Below are 17821 nucleotides of genomic sequence, written 5' to 3'. Positions count from 1 at the left end.
AATTTGCACAAAACTTCATGTTTGATCAAAGCCCTGGTTTGAAGACATCTACATGCCAACATCCTGTTATAGTCATAGCGCCACCAGCTCGCAGCAGGAAGTTTGGCACATATCATTGACTTTCACATATTCCAACTATACTTACCTCTTTGAATGGATATTGCTTGTGTTTTATCCCTTTAATTTTAATTGCCATTTAAAAGCAAACCAAAGACACAACAAAATAAAGCGTGGACTTTTTTTTTTGTGGATTTTTTTTTTATTTCTTAAATTTCTTTGATTTTTTTGCTCCATTTTATTTTAAATGTGAATGTTCACAGTCAACACCACACAATTTTTGACCATAGCCAATATTAGAGAAATATCTCTAAAATCTTCATATATATATAAAATAATTCATTGAAAGTAAATAAAGAATAACAGCATGGATCATTCAGTCCCCGATTTTTTTTATGATTTCCCATAAAATCATTCAGATAATTTTCATTTTTTCAGTTCCAGAAGCGTTGACACTTTCCCGTTTGTGTAAATGTTGAAGGAAAAAAGGTGCTAAAGTGAAATGCAAAGACAGGCGCTGTTTCTCACGTGAACAGGTGTCAAATTAATGCTTTGATTCTTTCAACTGCAAAAATAAATTTGTGAAAAAAAGGACCTTTATAATGAGTGCTGAAAGTGACACTATGTTGATAAAACCCCATTAAAAGCACAGCAGAGGACCGAGTGAAAACGCTGGACACATCATACACACTCAAACTCTCGCTCTCTCACACACACAGCATCTCTTCATGTGTACCACGAGACGTGGACTGAAATTTCGCAGGTGGTCAAAGGAGACCAAGCAGGCATCTGTTTCGATGGCGATTTCCAGTGCGATTTTCCTTGGTTTAATCGATCCCAGGAGTCAGAGACATTCGATTAAAATAAATTATACAAAATTACACATTAAATTAAATTAAAAGCAATACATCTATTCAATGATTTTACTAGAGTTGTGAATAAAACGGACAGCTGAATTCATCTCAATCCGTTCAGGGCGATCCCGTCAGTCATCCTTCATGCACTCTTCATTAGAGGGTCATCAATGAAAGGGGGAGAAAGGGGTGTATGATTGAGTTCATTAGTGGCTTGTTTTCCTCCTCCCTTATCTTCATCTTCCTGTTTCTGAACAATCATCCTAATAATATAACAATATTAACAGCCTGCATTCATTGAATGAACCCACCAATCATCCATGTCTGTCAGAAAAAAAAATTAACCAATAGGGAAATAAATAGACTTCAAATACTGTGTAAAATAAAGCGAAAAAAAAATTGAAATGCTGTTTTGTGAAAGAAAATAACACATTTTTGTTTTTACTTTTTCATTAAATATAGAGATGTACACACATTTCTTTTTTTGTCAAACACAAACTGTTTGTGTTGGTAGGGCAGGTTTGGATTGGTTGTTTAGTGGACAGAAGGGGGTGAAATCTCTCAAAAAAGGAAAGGATTGGTGCCTGTGCCTGTGGTTCCACCTCCCATGGATCCTCCCGTTCCCATTGCTCCGCCCACCCCCGACGGCCCGCCCAAAATCAGTGCAGGCTGCGCAGGGCCTCCAGGGCCCATCAGCAATGGATTTCCTGCGGGACCCATGGGCGATATTCCACCAAAAGGCATGCCCATTGGGCTGGACTGTACCATTCCCATGCCCATACCAGGGGCCACCATAGGGACCCCTATTCCTGGCATGCCAATCCCCGGCTGAACCATTCCCACTGCTGATGGAGGCATGTGACCCAGCATGGGATTCTGGGGAATGGGGCTCGTGCGGAGCTGGCTCAGGCCGAGCGAAGAAGGTTGAGGGGAGATGGATGCCATCGGGGTCGCGCCAAAAGGATTAGAAGCAGAAGGTGGGGTCGGAGACACCCCTCTACTGGAAATGGTACTGCCTGGGGTCACTCCCATACCTGTTGACGAGGGACCTAAAGTGTAAGGAGAAAACTAATGTTAGAGGGATAAACAAAACATAAGTTCTTTCTAAATGTGGCTCATTTTAAATACACACCCTGTGTCTGTAGGAAGGGGTTGTGAGATGTGGAGGAGATGCTTGGCGGTGGCGGTTGTTTAGGTTTGGGTTTTGATGATACAAGCGAGTCTAAATCCACAAGCGCTGCGTTTGGCCCCAAGAACGACTCTGGCGTTTTTCTAACAGGCAAGGAGGAACCGAGCGATGAAAGGTCAAAGGGCACTGGAGAGCCTGTGCTGCCTCCACCTCCAATATCACCTCCTGTCACTGAGGAGCCTCTTCTCTCTGGGTCTGCTGTGTGTGGAAAAGAATGAGGCATAAAGAATTGCAGGTAAAGGATTAACAATGTGTGACCCAGGACCACAAAACCAGTCATATGGGTTTTTGAAATTGACATTTATACATCATCTGAATAAATACATTTCCATTGATTTATGGTTTGTTAAGATATGACAATATTTGGTCGAGATGCATCTATTTGAAAACCTGGCATTTGAGGGTCCAAAAGGTTGAGAAAATCACCTTTAAAGTTGTCCAAATGAAGTTCTTAGCAATGTATATTACTAATCAAAAATTAAGTTGATATATTTATAGTGGAAATTTACTAAATATCTTCAAGGAACACAATCTTTACTTAATATCCTAATGATTTTGGACAAGAAAAATCAATAATTTTGACCCACACTATGTATTGTTGGCTATTGCTACAAATTTACCTGTGCTACTTATGATTGGTTTAGTGGTCCAGGGTCACATATGATCTTGTTAGTTGTTCAAAAAAAGAAGCCTGCCTTAAACACATCATTGAACAAAACTATCAAAAGCGATTGTTGCTGTCCACCAAATTATAATAACACCATGCATTTTGCGTATATTATAATGTTCCTGCCTATTTAAATATTTAGATCATCATCTAGCACCAATTTAATGGGATAGCAATAAATGATGGGAAAAAAAATTTACTTTTTAAAAGGAGAAGTCCACTTCCAAAACAAAGATTCACATAAAATGTACTCACCCCCTTTGCCATTCAAGATGTTCATGTCTTTCTTTCTTCAGTCATAAAGAAATTATGTTTTTTGAGGGAAACATTTCACCATTGTTTTCCATATAATGGACCGATATGGTCCCCCAATTTTGAACTTCCAAAATGCAGTTTAAATGCGACTTCAAATGATCCCAAATGTGGTTATAAATGATCCCAGTCAAGGACGAAGGGTCTTATCTAGCGAAACGATCAGTTATTTTCATTTAAAAAAATACAATTTAAATCTTTTTTAACCTCAAACACTCGTCTTGCTCTCCTTGAACTGTGTATTCTGGCTCAAGACAGTTAGGGTATGTCAAAAAACTCCAATCGTATTTTCTCCACCAACTTCAAAAATCATTTTAAAATCAACCTACATCGCTGTTGTACCGACACAGTCTTTGCAAAGTGAACATGCAAAGATCAAACACTAAACAAAAACGGTAAAACAGCGATATAGGACAATTTTGAAGTTGAGGGAGAACATGAGATGGGAGTTTTTCGACATACCCTTACTGTCATGAACTGGAACAAAACAGTTTTGTATTATTTTTATGAAAATAACCAATTGTTAAGCTAGATAAGGCCCTTCTTCGTCGGCTGGGAATATTTACAACCGCATTTGGGATCGTTTGAAGCCGTATTTAAACTGCATTTTGGAAGTTCAAAATCGGGGCACCATATCAGTCCATTATATGGAGAAAAATGCTGAAATGTTTTCCTCAAAAAACAATTTCTTTACAACTGAAGAAAGAAAGACATGAACATCTTGGATGACAAGGGGGTGAGCACATTATGTGAATCTTTTTGGAAGTGGACGTGTCCTTTAAGAGCATCATTTCTTGAAGGGTGCTTTGCATCCAAGGACAAATTGCTTCCAGTTCACATAAGAGTAATATCCATTCTGCTTCTGGAAATCTCCAGTTCATCCTATGAAACCTTCTGTAATACCAAAGCAGCCAAGGAAACAGAGCTTAGCAAAGAGTTAAAGGGATAGTTCACCCAAAAATGAAAATGACCCTATGATTTACTCACTCTCAAGCCATCCTAGGTATATATGACTTTCTTCTTTCAAACAAATATAATTGTTTATTTTGTTTAGTTATTAGTGTTTAATCATTTAGTTATTAAAAAAAATGTCCTGGCTCTTCCTGGCTGTTGAGATTTTCAAGCAAAATGAAGTGCATCCATCCATCATAAAAAGGACTGCACACAGCTTCAGGGGATTACTAAAAGCCTTTTGAAGTGAATCGATGAATTTGTGTAAGAAAAATACAGATAAACCGCTATCTCTAGCTTCTGCTAACTGTAGTACACACTCTCATGATGTAGGCATAACGTAAACCAGGGGTGTGCGATATTGACAAAAAAAAAGATATCTTGATATTTTCTGGAATTTTATTGATGCAGATAATTAGATAATATTTTGCCAAGTGGGTTATTGTGCTGTGACTACCGTGGAGAGCTGACTCCTGAATGTTTTGCTATTCTTCATATTCTGTGTGGTCTGTTCACTGCAGTGATAGAAATTAATCTTTCCTGATCAGTTTAAATTGACTTTTACCTTTAATGGCCATTTTTACCTTTATATAGCCTTTTTTTCTAAGTGTGTGCATAATCTTTTGAGTCAAATTCTTAAATTTGGACTGTTACCAAGCAAATTAAATCATTATCATTATCAAAGCTGCATCTGAAGTGGCATTTGGATATATTTACACTGTTCAATGCAGCTCAGAGGAACATGGAATGCTTTAACCTGCAGGTACAAATACATAAATTTTTTGACATTTAAGTTGAATACTGATATTTGAAATGATTTACAAATGAAAAGATACTTTAAATGTAAAATTAAAACCATCAGTAGGTGGCACTAAATCACTGTTAATGAGTAATTGCAATTGAACCAAATCATTTAAACAGCTGATTCATTCAGGAAAAAAACAGTCATGTTGCTCAGAGACACAAAACAGTGCTGTGGCTGTGTTTGGAATGATTTTTGTTGGCAAAACAGAGCAAAAAAACAGGAAATATGGTCTCTAAAATGCAAGTCTCCTAAACATTAACTTGTTTATTGAACTGTTGTATAAAATCAATATCACATTTGTAATCATGCTGACTTTTGGAGAAAAAAAGGCACTCCTCGTATGATATTGATTATATATATGAAAGGATATAAATAATCAGTTTAGGTAAAATTCAGTATCGGTCGACCTCTAATATTTTTTTTTACACAAATGAATCACTTCACTTCAGAAGGCCTTTGTTAACCTCCCAAAGTCATGTGGAGTACTTTTTATGATGGATGGATGCACTTTATTTTGCTTCAAAATCTGGACCACCATTTACTGCCAATTTAAAGCTTTTAAGAGCCAGAACATTTTTTTTAATGTAATTCAAATTGCATTTGTCTGAAAAAATAAAGTCATATACACCTAGGATGGGCTGAAGGTGAGTAAATCATGGAACTATCCCTTTAATAAACCAGTACCAAGCAATCAAGTTGGACAAGTCAGGGTTGTCCAAACCTGCTCTTGGAGGGCCACTGTTCTGCAGAGTTTAGCTATAGCCTCCATTTAAACACACCTTAACCAAGATATTAAAAAAAAGTCTTGCGGATAGCAAGAAACTCCTGGGGAGTTATGTTGGGACTATTTGGAGATGAGCTCTGCAGGACGTTGTCCCTGCCGGACAAGAATTTGGACACTATGCTCAGTGCATCTATGCATTTACATGTGCAAGTATACCTGTGCCGTTAGTTTGTTTAACTGAGCCACTCCAGGGGTCAGAGGTCAGACCGTCAGTGGCAGGGGCGGCTCCATCCGCTGCCCAGGGATCTGTTGACCCTGAGAGCGGGGTAGGGGCCGGAGCCACTGAGGGAGCCCAAGGGTCTGCACTTGGAGGGGTCACAGCTGGAGGGAACACAAGGAGAGGTTAAGGATCCGAGGACACCACGGATAAAGAGGAAAAGCCAGGGTAAAGACACAGAGGACACTGGGAGGTCACATCCTCGACACTCTCACCTGTGGATGCCCAAGGGTCAGAGTTCACTCTAGAGGACGAGTCACCCCATGGGTCCGGGGCTACTGTTGCTGGTGCTCCTCCCCAGGGGTCGGCACTCGGGGGAGAGGCGGGGGAGGCGGCTCCCCAAGGATCGGCCGGGCCCCACGGCCCAGCGGTCGACGCGGGAGCCAAAGCGGGAGGCGGAGAAGGTCCCGCGGAGCCCGTCGCAGGGGCTCCCCAAGGATCTACCGCACTCAACTCCATCAGAGACGACTGAGAGAGAGACACGTCAGTAAGAACGGAAAGGAGTGTGCGAGAAAACAAAAGCGTGAGAGGGAAGCTTGTTTGTACAGAGAGGACAGACACTTACACTTGCAAGTGGTTCAATAATAACTAGTGTGGCGAAATGGCAAGAAGGAAACTCTAGAGGAAGTGAAACAAGCTCACACACATCGTTGTGCTAAAGCGCGTACGCAGGGTGAGAGACACAGACAGAGCAGGTAACTCTTGGAGAGTGAGAGGCAGGTACACAAACACGCAACCCTCGGTAACACACCACGCTACCATGTGTACACCTCACGCTCTCGTCCTAAAAGAAGAACAGCATGAACGCTTGCTGACACAATCGTACACAATCACACACCTCCTCGGGCTTGGCTTTCTCCCTCTTACTCTCCTCGATGGCCATCTGCAGCCTCAGGTCGTCTCCCCTGCGCAGACGCTCCTCCTGCCAATCACACACCACCGTCACATCATCACAGTGAACCAAGTTCTGTGGGCTGATGGGAAATGGAGTCTACTGAACTGTGGCAACCTGACTCCCATGTCTCACCAGCTTCAGAGTTGTGCTTCATGGCTCGAGTTAGACACAAATCAACAACATTTGGAAGTAGTGAGCGGTTCATCTACTCTGATATTGCATTGATAAGCTCTGGTGGAATTACAAAGAATGAACAATTACTGAGAATTACAGGTACTTTCGAAATTACTCATTGATTTTATCATGCAAAAGTGAACGATTTTTTTCAGAAGACTTCAAACAGAAATAATTAACAAAAGGTAAACTCAACGCACACAAAGGAACAACGGAAAATTTTAACCTTTTTAAAAGCACTTACTAGGTATTTCATAGATATTTCAATAGTTCCATGATGTATATATTATTATTATTATTTCAGGCTGATCTTTGATTTGCAAGGGTAGAGGATAGCAAAGGAAGGCTTCATCCACTGCGACCTGGATGAATTTTTGCTCCCTGACCTTTTGGTGAGTCTCCTGGCTGACTGTGAGTGCGTAGCGGAGCTCTGCATCTTCCAGAGGGTCATTGCTAGTCTGAAGGAATGGGGCAGGGTGAGGACAGGTGTAAGTGAAGGAATGAAAGGGGAAATGTGCAGAAACTGTGCAGAGGACGGGCGCTAATGTTTAATGTGTGTTATTCTACTTTATTAGAGAAACAGCCCATATTTCTGTTTTATGATGGCAGTTAGTTGAAGAAGGCAGATTTAGGGAGCTTTAAAGATGGTTATTATTAGCAGAGCTCAACAGTAAGGATGGCCTGAGGCCAGTGTGAGGGAGCTGAGCCAGTTGACAGAACTGCCACTTGACCTATTGGGGAATATTTTTGTATATGCCTTTTTAGTCTTTACAAACTTTTTTCCTCTGAAAACATCCTGTATTATTATTATTATACAACTGATTTAAAAAAATTAAAATTAAATGCCAAAATTACATTAAAAAGTTTGGGATAAGTAAGACTTTTAATGTTTTTTACAGAAGTCTCATATGCTCATCAAGGCTGCATTTATTTGCTTAAAAATACAAAAATAACAGTAATATTGCAAAATGTTATTACAATATAAAACAATGGTTTCTATTTTAATATACTTTAAAATATAATTATTCCTGTGATGCAAAGATAAACTTTCACCAGCCATTACTCCAGTCTTCAGTGTCACATGATCCTTCAGAAATCATTTTAATATGCTGATTTATTATCAGTGTTGGCAACAGTTGAACTGCCAATTTTTTTTTTTTTTTGGAACCTGTGATATTTTTTCACGATTCTTTGATAAAAAGTTAAAAAGAACAGTATTTATTCAAAATAGATAATATTAGAATGCTTTCTAAAGGAACATGACACTGAATACTGGAGTAATAATCTTAAAAACTTAGCTTTGATCACAGGAATAAATTACATTTTAAAGTATATTAAAATAGAAAAACATTGTTTTAGTATTTTTGATTTTAAAAAAAATAAATGCAACCTTGATGGCCATAAGAAACTTCTTTAAAAAAAATAAATAAATAAATAATTACAAAAAAAATCTTACTGATCCCAAACTTTTAAATGGCAGTGTAAGTTACATTACAAATGTAAAAATTGTGTGTAAATAAAAAAAAAAATTGAATTCCAATAAAAATGATAAAATGTTACGAAACAATTAATAACTGTTATAAAACAATTATTAACCAAAATCTAAAGTTGTGATGGTCTGACTCAGTAAGCAGTAAAAAATCCTTACTGTTGAGCTCTGATTGGGAAGCCACAGTTATTATATTATTATATACATTTAAGAACAACTTGTAAATCAGTAATAGTATGTAAAAATATATTTCAAAGGTCACACAGTCCATTAGAGCAATCTGGAATACCTGATTGGTCTAGACTACATTTTGCGATCAAATAGGTTTATATAAAGGTCACAAAGTATATAATTGACCAGTGTCTCAGGCAAACAATTTCCTGTGCTACCTTATAGCATAGTCTCATCTCAAATTAATGTCAATTTATTTATTTCTGTGTAATAAGCAGGATAATATACAGTCAGTACAGTAGTTTGTCATCACAAAATGAAGATCTGATCACCATGTCATGAGTTATTCTGCATTATTGACCAGCTGACTCCGCATTATCCCTTACGTATAGTTCTGCTAAAATACAATTTCACATTAAGTATGCCTACAAAGCTCTTTCCGTTTCTGATAGAACAACTATTCATCTTCCTCTGTCTCTGAACCATCTCAGTAGTGTATTTTACCTGCAGCCTGAAAAGCTGATTGGCTGAGAGACTTTACCTGCTCCGCCTCTTCCTTGCTCATGGCCAGTGCCAGCTGGAGCTGCAGGTCCTCCTCTCCAGAGCTCTGGGGCCACGCTTGCTCAGAGTCTGCTCCTGTGTGCAGTCCTCCCCCTAAAGCAGGAGCAGAAGGGGCCGAAGATGCTAAGGGAGGAGTCAAATGACAGCCATTATGATGCATCAATAGATGGTGGACTATCGGTGGCTAAAAGTGCTTGGAGAGCGAAATGCTTGCCAACCTCCATACTTGGCCAAAGCTGTGAAGTGCACTCAGAGTGTTTTTTATAAGGGTGCTGACAAACATTTGAGTGTCCGCCCTGACCCTTTCATAAGCCCCTCCTACAGCAAAGCACTTGTAGTTCTTACCACTGCTAGTCTGTGCCATCTTCTCTTTGGTCTTGAGCGCATGGATCCTCTCCTCTCGTAGCCTCTCCTCATCTTTTAGCAAAGTCACCAGCTGCTTGGCCTTTTCCCGTACATTCACGCCCTGAAACATACACACAACATGTAAGGTGTGTGTTTTATCTATAAACTCATTTTGTTTTATACAAAGCATGTGTGCAATTCTAATCTAGTCCTATGTGGCGAAAGTATTCGAGTTGAAGACTGAACTAATGTTTTTGAGTGGGAGAAAACCTTGATTGAAAGTCATGGTGTTTGAATTGACTGCACATGGAGACCTTGAGCGAGAGATTGTTGTAGCGTGTGAATCACATATGAGAGCTGTTATTAACATGTTGAAGGACACTTCAAAGCTAACACGGAGCGTTCTCTTTTTATTTCCTCATTGAAAGAGAGGTAACACTTGTCATTTGCAAGTGTGTGTATAAATGTAAATTCCTATTTGTGTGTACCTGGTCCTTGCCATCTCTGTCTATGTACTGGAAATCTTTCAGTGTCTGAACGGCGTAGATGTTTTCCCTGCATTGCTGTGCCACTCTCTCTGAACCCGTCTTTATCAGATACTCCATCAAAGTCATAGCCTGAGAAAGAGAGTGTAAAATATAATCAGATTATGTTTATAGCCTCATTTACCACATCTGCCACTAGCGAGGGTAAAATCATCAAACTTACTTTATATACATGTCTCCAGTTCTTCCCATGGTCGTTGAGTCTCTTCCAGACCATGCTCATAATCTCTGAGAAGGCCACTACATTGTATGTCAGGTCAGCGATTTCTGACATCAGAGAGCTAGAGGGACCCCATGGGTCATTAGAGGTTGCTTCTCTAACCTGCGGAAAATATAAAATAAAGTTAAAGTGTCTCTTTATATTTGTTGAATACAGTGCAATGTGCATTGTTTGCTGTCCACTAATAAAGGGATAGTTCACCCAAAAATCAAAAATTAAAATTACCCCATGATTTACTCACCTTCAAGCCATCCTACGTGTCTATGACTTTATTCTTTCAGACAAATACGATCGGAGTTATACATAAAAAAACAACAACAAATAAATGTCCTGGCTCTTTCAAGCTTTATAATGACAGTGAATGGGTGTTGAGATTTTGAAGCAAAATAAAGTGCATCCATCCATCATAAAAAGTACTCCACACAGCTCCGGGGGGTTAATAAAGACCCTTTGAAGTAAATCAATGTCCTAGCAATGAAGTAAATCAATCCTATGCCATTTTTCTTTACAAATCCTCATTTTTTATTTGTAATTCATGACTGGTATTTTGTTTTTCTTTTTATGATGAATGAATGCACTTTTATGATGGATGGATGCACTTTATTGTACTTCTGCTGGACTAAATCAATGATGAACTGACTTTGACTAAAAATTGAGTGTTAACTATTTTCCTTTTGCATTATTGACACACTTAACACTGTAAAGCTGTTTTGACACAATCTGCATTGTCAAAAGTGCTTTATAAATAAAGGTGGCTTGACTTGGCCATTAAATCTCAACACCCATTCACTGCTATTATGAAGCTTGGAAGAGCCAGGACATTTTTTAATGTAACTCCGATTGTATTTGTGTGAAAAAATAAAGAAAATATAATGGCTTGAGGCTGAGTAAATCATGGGGTAATTTTCATTTTTGGGCAAACTATCCCTTTAAAAAAAAATGTTGTGAAACCATATACTGTATGCAACTATAAAAATATTAAACAGAAATATGGCACATGGACACAAAACACTGCATGTTTATTCAGCTAGTGCTGTCAAGTAAAAATATATATTATAATGATTAGAAAAAAATTATATACGAAATTTAAAAAAAAAAAAACATTTAACATATACAGTCAAACCAAAATATATTCAGACACCTTCAACATTTCTCACATCATGACAGTTTATTCACTATAGTTTAGAAAATGGTTATAAAATATGACAAGAATTCAGAGTTAAACGGTTTTAGAACAAATTCATCTTGATAATGTCAGATAACTTTGATAGAAAGGTGTGTAATGGATTACAATCTGTACTAGTATGACAATATTTACACAACTATCAATACTTTGTTGACCAATTACTAAGCAATGCTTAATTTTGTTCAGCCTGTGGTGTAAAAAGGTCGCATTAGCAATTAACGAAAAAAAAACGTAAGCAAAACATGGTCAGGTCAAAGTGTCTGAATAATATTTGTTCCCAAATTTTTATCAGTTTTACTGGTAGTCCACTGTATAAAGAATTTTTGGCTATAATATGTCACAGTTTACTTTATTTTGCTATCCTCACTTACGTAACTATACTGTCCTGCACCCACTATCAAAAAAAATATATCAAAAATTATATCTGGCGTCTGAATAATTACTGGTTTGACTGTATGATGTTCAGTTCTACAAGAAAGATTGTAGACGTTACTGCTTCTGGTTCATTCACAAGGCTAGAAACTGAAGGTCAGTGCCTTGCATTGTGGTATACCGTATCCCACAAAGTATGCTGTATGTATATATGTATATATATGTATAATGTATATGCTGGACATTTTGGAGAATATATTAAATCATCATTATGATCCAGACACATAAAATCTGATAAAACTGCACAAAGTATACATATTATTTTACTACAGATACAGTATTGGCTAGAGTAGTATTGTAAGTATGCTGTTATTCCAAACAAACTTAATCTGCAGTACCATTAGCAATATTTCAGTGAGAAATGTCCATGGTAAAAAGTGTAAGAAATGAAACATAGATCGCACAGAAGTCACTTGAAGAAATTAAGTGGTCAATTTAGCAAGTTCGTGTGACCAACTCTTCATAAGTGAGATCTGTATTAGGATTTTTTTTTTCTCTCACCCTCACACAAAACTTTTTAATTACATCGATTTCTATTTACAGCCTGCAAAATTTTGCTGACCATTGTTGTGACTGCACTTTTCCTCTTTTAGCAGGAAATCCACACAAAAAACATGTGATTCTGTGCAATACATTGCTTGAGGAGATTCATTTAAGGTTTTCTGCATTTTCAGTCACCAGTTAAACAACCGATAAAAACGAATGAATGATTTCCAGCCCCTTTTGTATGACTGCTATCAGCTTCATTGAATCAAAAAAAAAAAAAAATGAAGGGCAGAAGTGCAAAACATTTATCAGGAACTAAATGGCTTAAATACAAAAGCTGTTTCATGGCCAAGATGGAGAAGAGTGTGAAAAGGAGAAGAAGAAGAAAATGAAAGCTGGGTGACAAAGGTAAAAGTCTAACCTTTATCTCCGCCTCTGAGTAATTGTGAACAATGTTCTTCACTTGTCGCCGCAGCGATGATGTCGACATGGCAACAGGCTGGCTATCAGGTTCTGCAAAATCTGGGGCATTGTAAAACAAAGTCAATAAAACACTAATATGAACAGGTACAAAGGCAAATAAAGGCTACACATTTTTCAAAAGGGAGTGTATCGTCTGAGTCTGAAACAAACGTTCATATCTAAGAATGACCGAGGGTTATCAGCAGGACGTTTATCAAACAAAAAAGAAATGCTTTGGCTGCTATTCAAATGCCATCCATTTCTACATCGATTAAAAAAAATTTAATCTCCAGTACAGAGCACCCTCTGTAACCATGAGAGTGCAGCACCAGGAATTCCCCAACCTAAAAGCTCTGTAAACACAAGAGCATCTGATGACGTGTGAGTCTGGCTCCAGGAAGTGCCTGTGAAGTGTACTATACCTGGGAGTGTCGTTCTCTCTCCCCCCCTCTCGGTCTCTCTGTGTGTGCGCGCTCAGGTCAGGGTCTCTCAGTGTTTAGCCTGTCCACTGTTCCAAACCTCCGCACGGCGGCCACATGAGGGCCCAGAAGCACAGATGTGGGGTGAAATAACTGCGAGAAGAACAGAGATTTAAACGGGAGGTACAACATACAGGGACGAAAGCTGGTGCAGCACTGTGGAGGCCTAAAATACAATAGGCATTCAATTCTGCTCTTTCACAAAAGAGAAAATGCAGTAATAGCAAACCATGCCTGAAGGCACTGTACATCGCTCATTTGATCATCAGCTAGGTGGAGGCCTAGAGATACTACAACAAAGCTGAAGCTCAACACCTGCTGTGATATACAAAGCATAACATACTTTATCACATTTGATACGTGGATTGCAAAGATACATGGAAATTCTGAACTTTTCTGAAAAAGCTGTAACAAAGAGGACTACATGCCTTCTGAATGATAACTTTTTTTTTTTGGTTAATACATAGCTGTAAAAATGTCTACATTCATGTTGTGGTACAAGTGTCTTTTTAGTGTGAAATCCATAATTATTCATATAAAATAAACATAACTACTACATTGTTATTAATATTTTAAGATGAACATTTACTGGACGGAAGCAATTTAGGCTTACTTGCTTATACATACATTAATTATGTATCAAATACGACACAACAAAAATTTGAGGACCATTTATTGATACTTCTCTCAGTAATCACTGTCCTGCATTGAATTCTAGGTTTCGGCCCCCAGAATAAAAACAACAGTGTTGATTATAAAACTAAGCATTGAAATATCTTACTATAACATAATATTAGAAGATATAGAGTGACAACTAATATTTACACTACCAGCCAAAAATGTTTTTTTAAGACTTTTTAATGTTTTTAAAGAATTCTCTACCGCTCACCAAGCCTGCACTTATTTGATCCAAAGTACAGCAAAAACTGTAAAAATGTGAAATATTTTTACTATTTAAAATAACTGCTTTCTATTTTAATATATTTTAAAATGTAATTTATTTCTGTGATTTCAAAGCTGAATTTTTAGCATCATTACTCCAGTCACATGATCCTTCAGAAATCATTCTAATATGCTGATTTGCTGTGCAAAAAAATACAATTATTATTTTTATGTTGAAAACAGCCGAGTAAATTTTTTTTTTAAGTTCAGAAGAACAGCATTAATCTGAAACAGAAATTTATTATAATTTCTATAATTTCTTTCCCAAAAAAATATTTTTTTCAAAAATAAAGTTTTTGAATGGTTTAGTGTATAATGTCACAAAAGCATTTTATTTCAGATAAATGCTGATCTTCGGATCTTTCGATTCATTAAAGAATCCTGACAAAAATGTACTCAACGGTTTTAAATATTAATAATAATAAAAGTGTTTCTTGAACAGCAAATCAGCACATTACGATGATTTCTGAAGGATGATGTAACAATGGAGTAAAGATGCTGAAAATTTAGCTTCGATCACAGGAATAAATTACATTTTAAAGCATATTCAAATAGAAAGCAGTTATTTTAAATAGTAAAAATATTCCACAATATTACTGCTTTTGCTGCATGTTGGATCAAATAAATGCAGGCCTGGTGTGCAGAAGAGACTTACATTAAAAATCTTACTGTTCAAAAACTTTTGACTGGTAGTGTATATACATTTTATGCAAGTAGTCTGTCACAGGGCTATTAAAATAGGATCGAGTTATATTACAATCTATCAAAATTTGATCTTACATTTTGGCCATATAAATAACATCTGCACCAAATTGCCTATTTTGGCTCAATTTGGGCCTCTAAATAAAATTAACATGTTTTTCCCCTCCTTAAATGTCAGCTCCATATTCTCACTATATAATACATTAGCCATAAAACTCTGGTGTATTAAATAATACGAAACACACATGCAAACATATATTTTTTTCCTGTCTAAAAGTTTAATAAACTCTTCCAATTCAAAATATATATATATATATTTGACTATTATTTTATGTGTCATGCTTTACATGGCTAACATTAAACACATTGTATAACATAGGAACGCGGGAGTTACTAACGTTATCATATTATTGAACTAATAAACTACATGAGCACCCTTGACTACATTAAAGTGACATTATGTTTAGGTAAACATATTAAAAATGTACTTCTAAGTGTCCATCAATCCATGAAGAGCAGGTGATAAGTAGTAGTTCATGATAGGGCCTATTAACATGCAGCATTGTTGCATAAGGTTTTGGCTTGATAACAGTCCCACAGCCGCCTTGAGGATGTAAGGAGCAAAGTACAAAAGCCTGAATGAACTGTTATCAATGAAACCAGAGAGCTTTAACTTCAACCTCGATTCAAAACAGTAAAATCAGGGGTCAACAGGTGGTTTTCAAAAGCAAGTTGATGAGGCGATATACAACATTCAATGAACTTATCTACAACAACAGTTGCTTGGAAATGTTTGTGAAATCTGACAGTTGGTGAATAAGTTCTGCATCAGATCTGTTCAAGCGGCGTGTTGTTTATCTTTGAGCAGATGACAGTGGGGGCTATCGGACAACAACACAAACCCCTCTACTCCTCCACCCAGCTAACAAATTCAACAGCATTTATTCCCAGCCGCTAGACAGATTTTAAAAAGTAACTTCAGCACCACACAAGCCCTCAAACTAACAGAAAGAGATCACTGCCAAGTCCACTAGAGAGCTGCTAGCTGAGGCTACTTACCGCTGAGCTTCTGTTGTTCCTCTCAAACACGACCAGACATCCAGCCGAACAGCAGAAAGCGGGTTGTTATCAGTGAAGTCGGGAGTAAAGGAACGCGCTGTTGCCTCTGTCACGGCGCTAAATTAAAAACACTCATTTAGAGACGTGAGCGCTGCGCTATGCTAACTCAACTCATAAAGAGACGCGGGTGAGTGCGTGACAGAGTGACGCGACAGCGGTTTGCCTTCACAACTATCGCCCCTCGAGTCGTGCTCGGCATTTAAATATGTAACGCGTCATATAACCGCTTTTACAAATATAACAGCGCTACTTTCTCAAATAACGTCTGTACTGACCCTGCTGTTGCTCGGATAGTACGAGGAGATGGCGGCACTTCCGCTTCCGTTTCCCGGACGGACCGCGCCCCCTTGCGCGCTCCCTGATTTGAATATTTATAAGCTATTGTAAATACAACGATTTGTAGGTGATTTTGGAATAGCAGCCGTAAAAGCATCTAACTGTATGAATGTTGATTAATACTCTTTGTGAAATGTAAAATCTGGCATATGAATATTATATATATGTAAACAAATGTAATTAAATCGTTTTGGTGACGTTAGACACCCTTAAGAGTTCTGTCAATAGTTTTGACAGCAACGGCTGCTATGTGCTATTAACATCTGTGGCACTCAAGTGTCATATTAACCTATACAAACATTTGAGTTATGAAGAGATGACAAGTATCCTCTGATATTTTCTTTCCTAACTTCACAGTGATGCTATAGCACGCAATTCCCACGTAGTGGCGATGTCCTCAATCAAATGAGACCAGATTTTTTCTTTGACGGATAGGGAACACTTTACAATTCAGGTGCACTGATATGCATTAAATATTGTTTAACTAATGCACAGAAAATCATGTTAATGTATAACTCATGAAGAACTACCCTTACTAAAAAGAAGTATTCTTCAAGTTTATGTAGTATATTTAAGTAAAGTTCAAGTCTATTTTTAAGTATACTTTATGTAAGTATACAGATATCAGCGTACTAGTAGTATACTTTTAAGTGTACTATTTTAATACTCCTTGGGACTAAATTGGCCCACTTTCTAGTATATAAAAGTATACTTTTAAGTATAACAGTAGTAAACTCTGAGTATACAACTAGTTTACATCTATGTTTTTAGTTTATACTGCAAGTGTTTACTAATTAAATACTTTTTTTAAATGCATTTTCAGTACACTTTGAAGTACACTGTAAAAAACAATTTGTTGAGTCAACTTAAAATAATTTGTAACCTGACTGCCTTAAAATTTTAAGTTCAGTCAACTCAAAAAAAGTTTATTCAATTTGAAATGTTAAATTATACTAAGTGACAACTTAGATATTTGAGTTGAATCAACTTAAAATTTTAAGGCAGCTGGGTTACTTACCCATCTGCTAAGTTGTTACTTAGTACAACTTAACATTTCAAGTTTAATAAACTTATTTTAGTTGACTGAACTTAAAACTGTAAGGCAGCAGGGTAACAAATTATTTTAAGCTGACTCAACAAATTGTTTTTTGTTTTTTACAGTGTATAGTCTCAGTAAACTGCTAGTTTAGCAATTTTATACTACAAGTATACTCAAGTCTTTTTTTAAATGAACTTTAAATCATATTTCAAGTATACTACTATGTCCCTTCTTAGGTATTAATTTGTATATATTTCGTTATATTAATATCTGAACATACAAAACATCATGCATAATTTAGTCTAATATGTAAACAACTTTGCCTTTGTTTGTAAAGCATTTTACAAGATTAAGATGTTCAGAGAATGGATATAAGTAGTCAAAAGTATCTAGGCCTCAAAA

At 37.1% G+C, this 17821-nt stretch overlaps 1 protein-coding gene across 2 annotated transcripts; it reads right to left on the bottom strand.

The window, feature by feature from the left end:
- Window positions 1-234: 234 nt before the first annotated feature.
- On the bottom strand, window positions 235-16372 carry epn1a (epsin 1a). 2 transcript variants are annotated; one of them, XM_051131994.1, is made up of 13 exons: window positions 15985-16372; window positions 13225-13374; window positions 12762-12862; window positions 10180-10338; window positions 9960-10088; window positions 9472-9592; window positions 9107-9249; window positions 7292-7363; window positions 6675-6758; window positions 6052-6304; window positions 5776-5940; window positions 2044-2298; window positions 235-1960 (listed from the first exon to the last, which is right to left on the bottom strand). In XM_051131994.1, the coding sequence occupies exons 3-13, from the start codon at window positions 12828-12830 to the stop codon at window positions 1473-1475; spliced, it is 1938 nt and encodes a 645-aa protein (XP_050987951.1). In that variant the 5' UTR covers window positions 12831-12862; window positions 13225-13374; window positions 15985-16372; the 3' UTR covers window positions 235-1472. The 2 variants fall into 2 exon arrangements, with proteins under 2 accessions (XP_050987951.1, XP_050987952.1); XM_051131995.1 differs by lacking the exon at window positions 7292-7363.
- Between the last annotated feature and the right edge of the window lie 1449 nt (window positions 16373-17821).

The sequence above is a fragment of the Labeo rohita genome, chromosome 16, assembly GCF_022985175.1.
Source record: "Labeo rohita strain BAU-BD-2019 chromosome 16, IGBB_LRoh.1.0, whole genome shotgun sequence".
NCBI classification, from domain to species: domain Eukaryota; kingdom Metazoa; phylum Chordata; class Actinopteri; order Cypriniformes; family Cyprinidae; genus Labeo; species Labeo rohita.
The sequence above is the reverse complement of the archived record's forward strand: the minus strand, read 5'-3'. Positions and strand labels throughout refer to the sequence as shown.

Coding starts and splice junctions, on each gene's coding strand:
- epn1a (XM_051131994.1), bottom strand. CDS start 12,830: ATGTCGACATCATCGCTGCGGCGACAAGTGAAGAACATTGTTCACAAT. Junction 9,593..9,959: donor ACAGAGATGGCAAGGACCAG/GTACACACAAAT, acceptor TGTATGTTTCAG/GGCGTGAATGTACGGGAAAA. Junction 6,759..7,291: donor GCCAGGAGACTCACCAAAAG/GTCAGGGAGCAA, acceptor TGTGATTGGCAG/GAGGAGCGTCTGCGCAGGGG.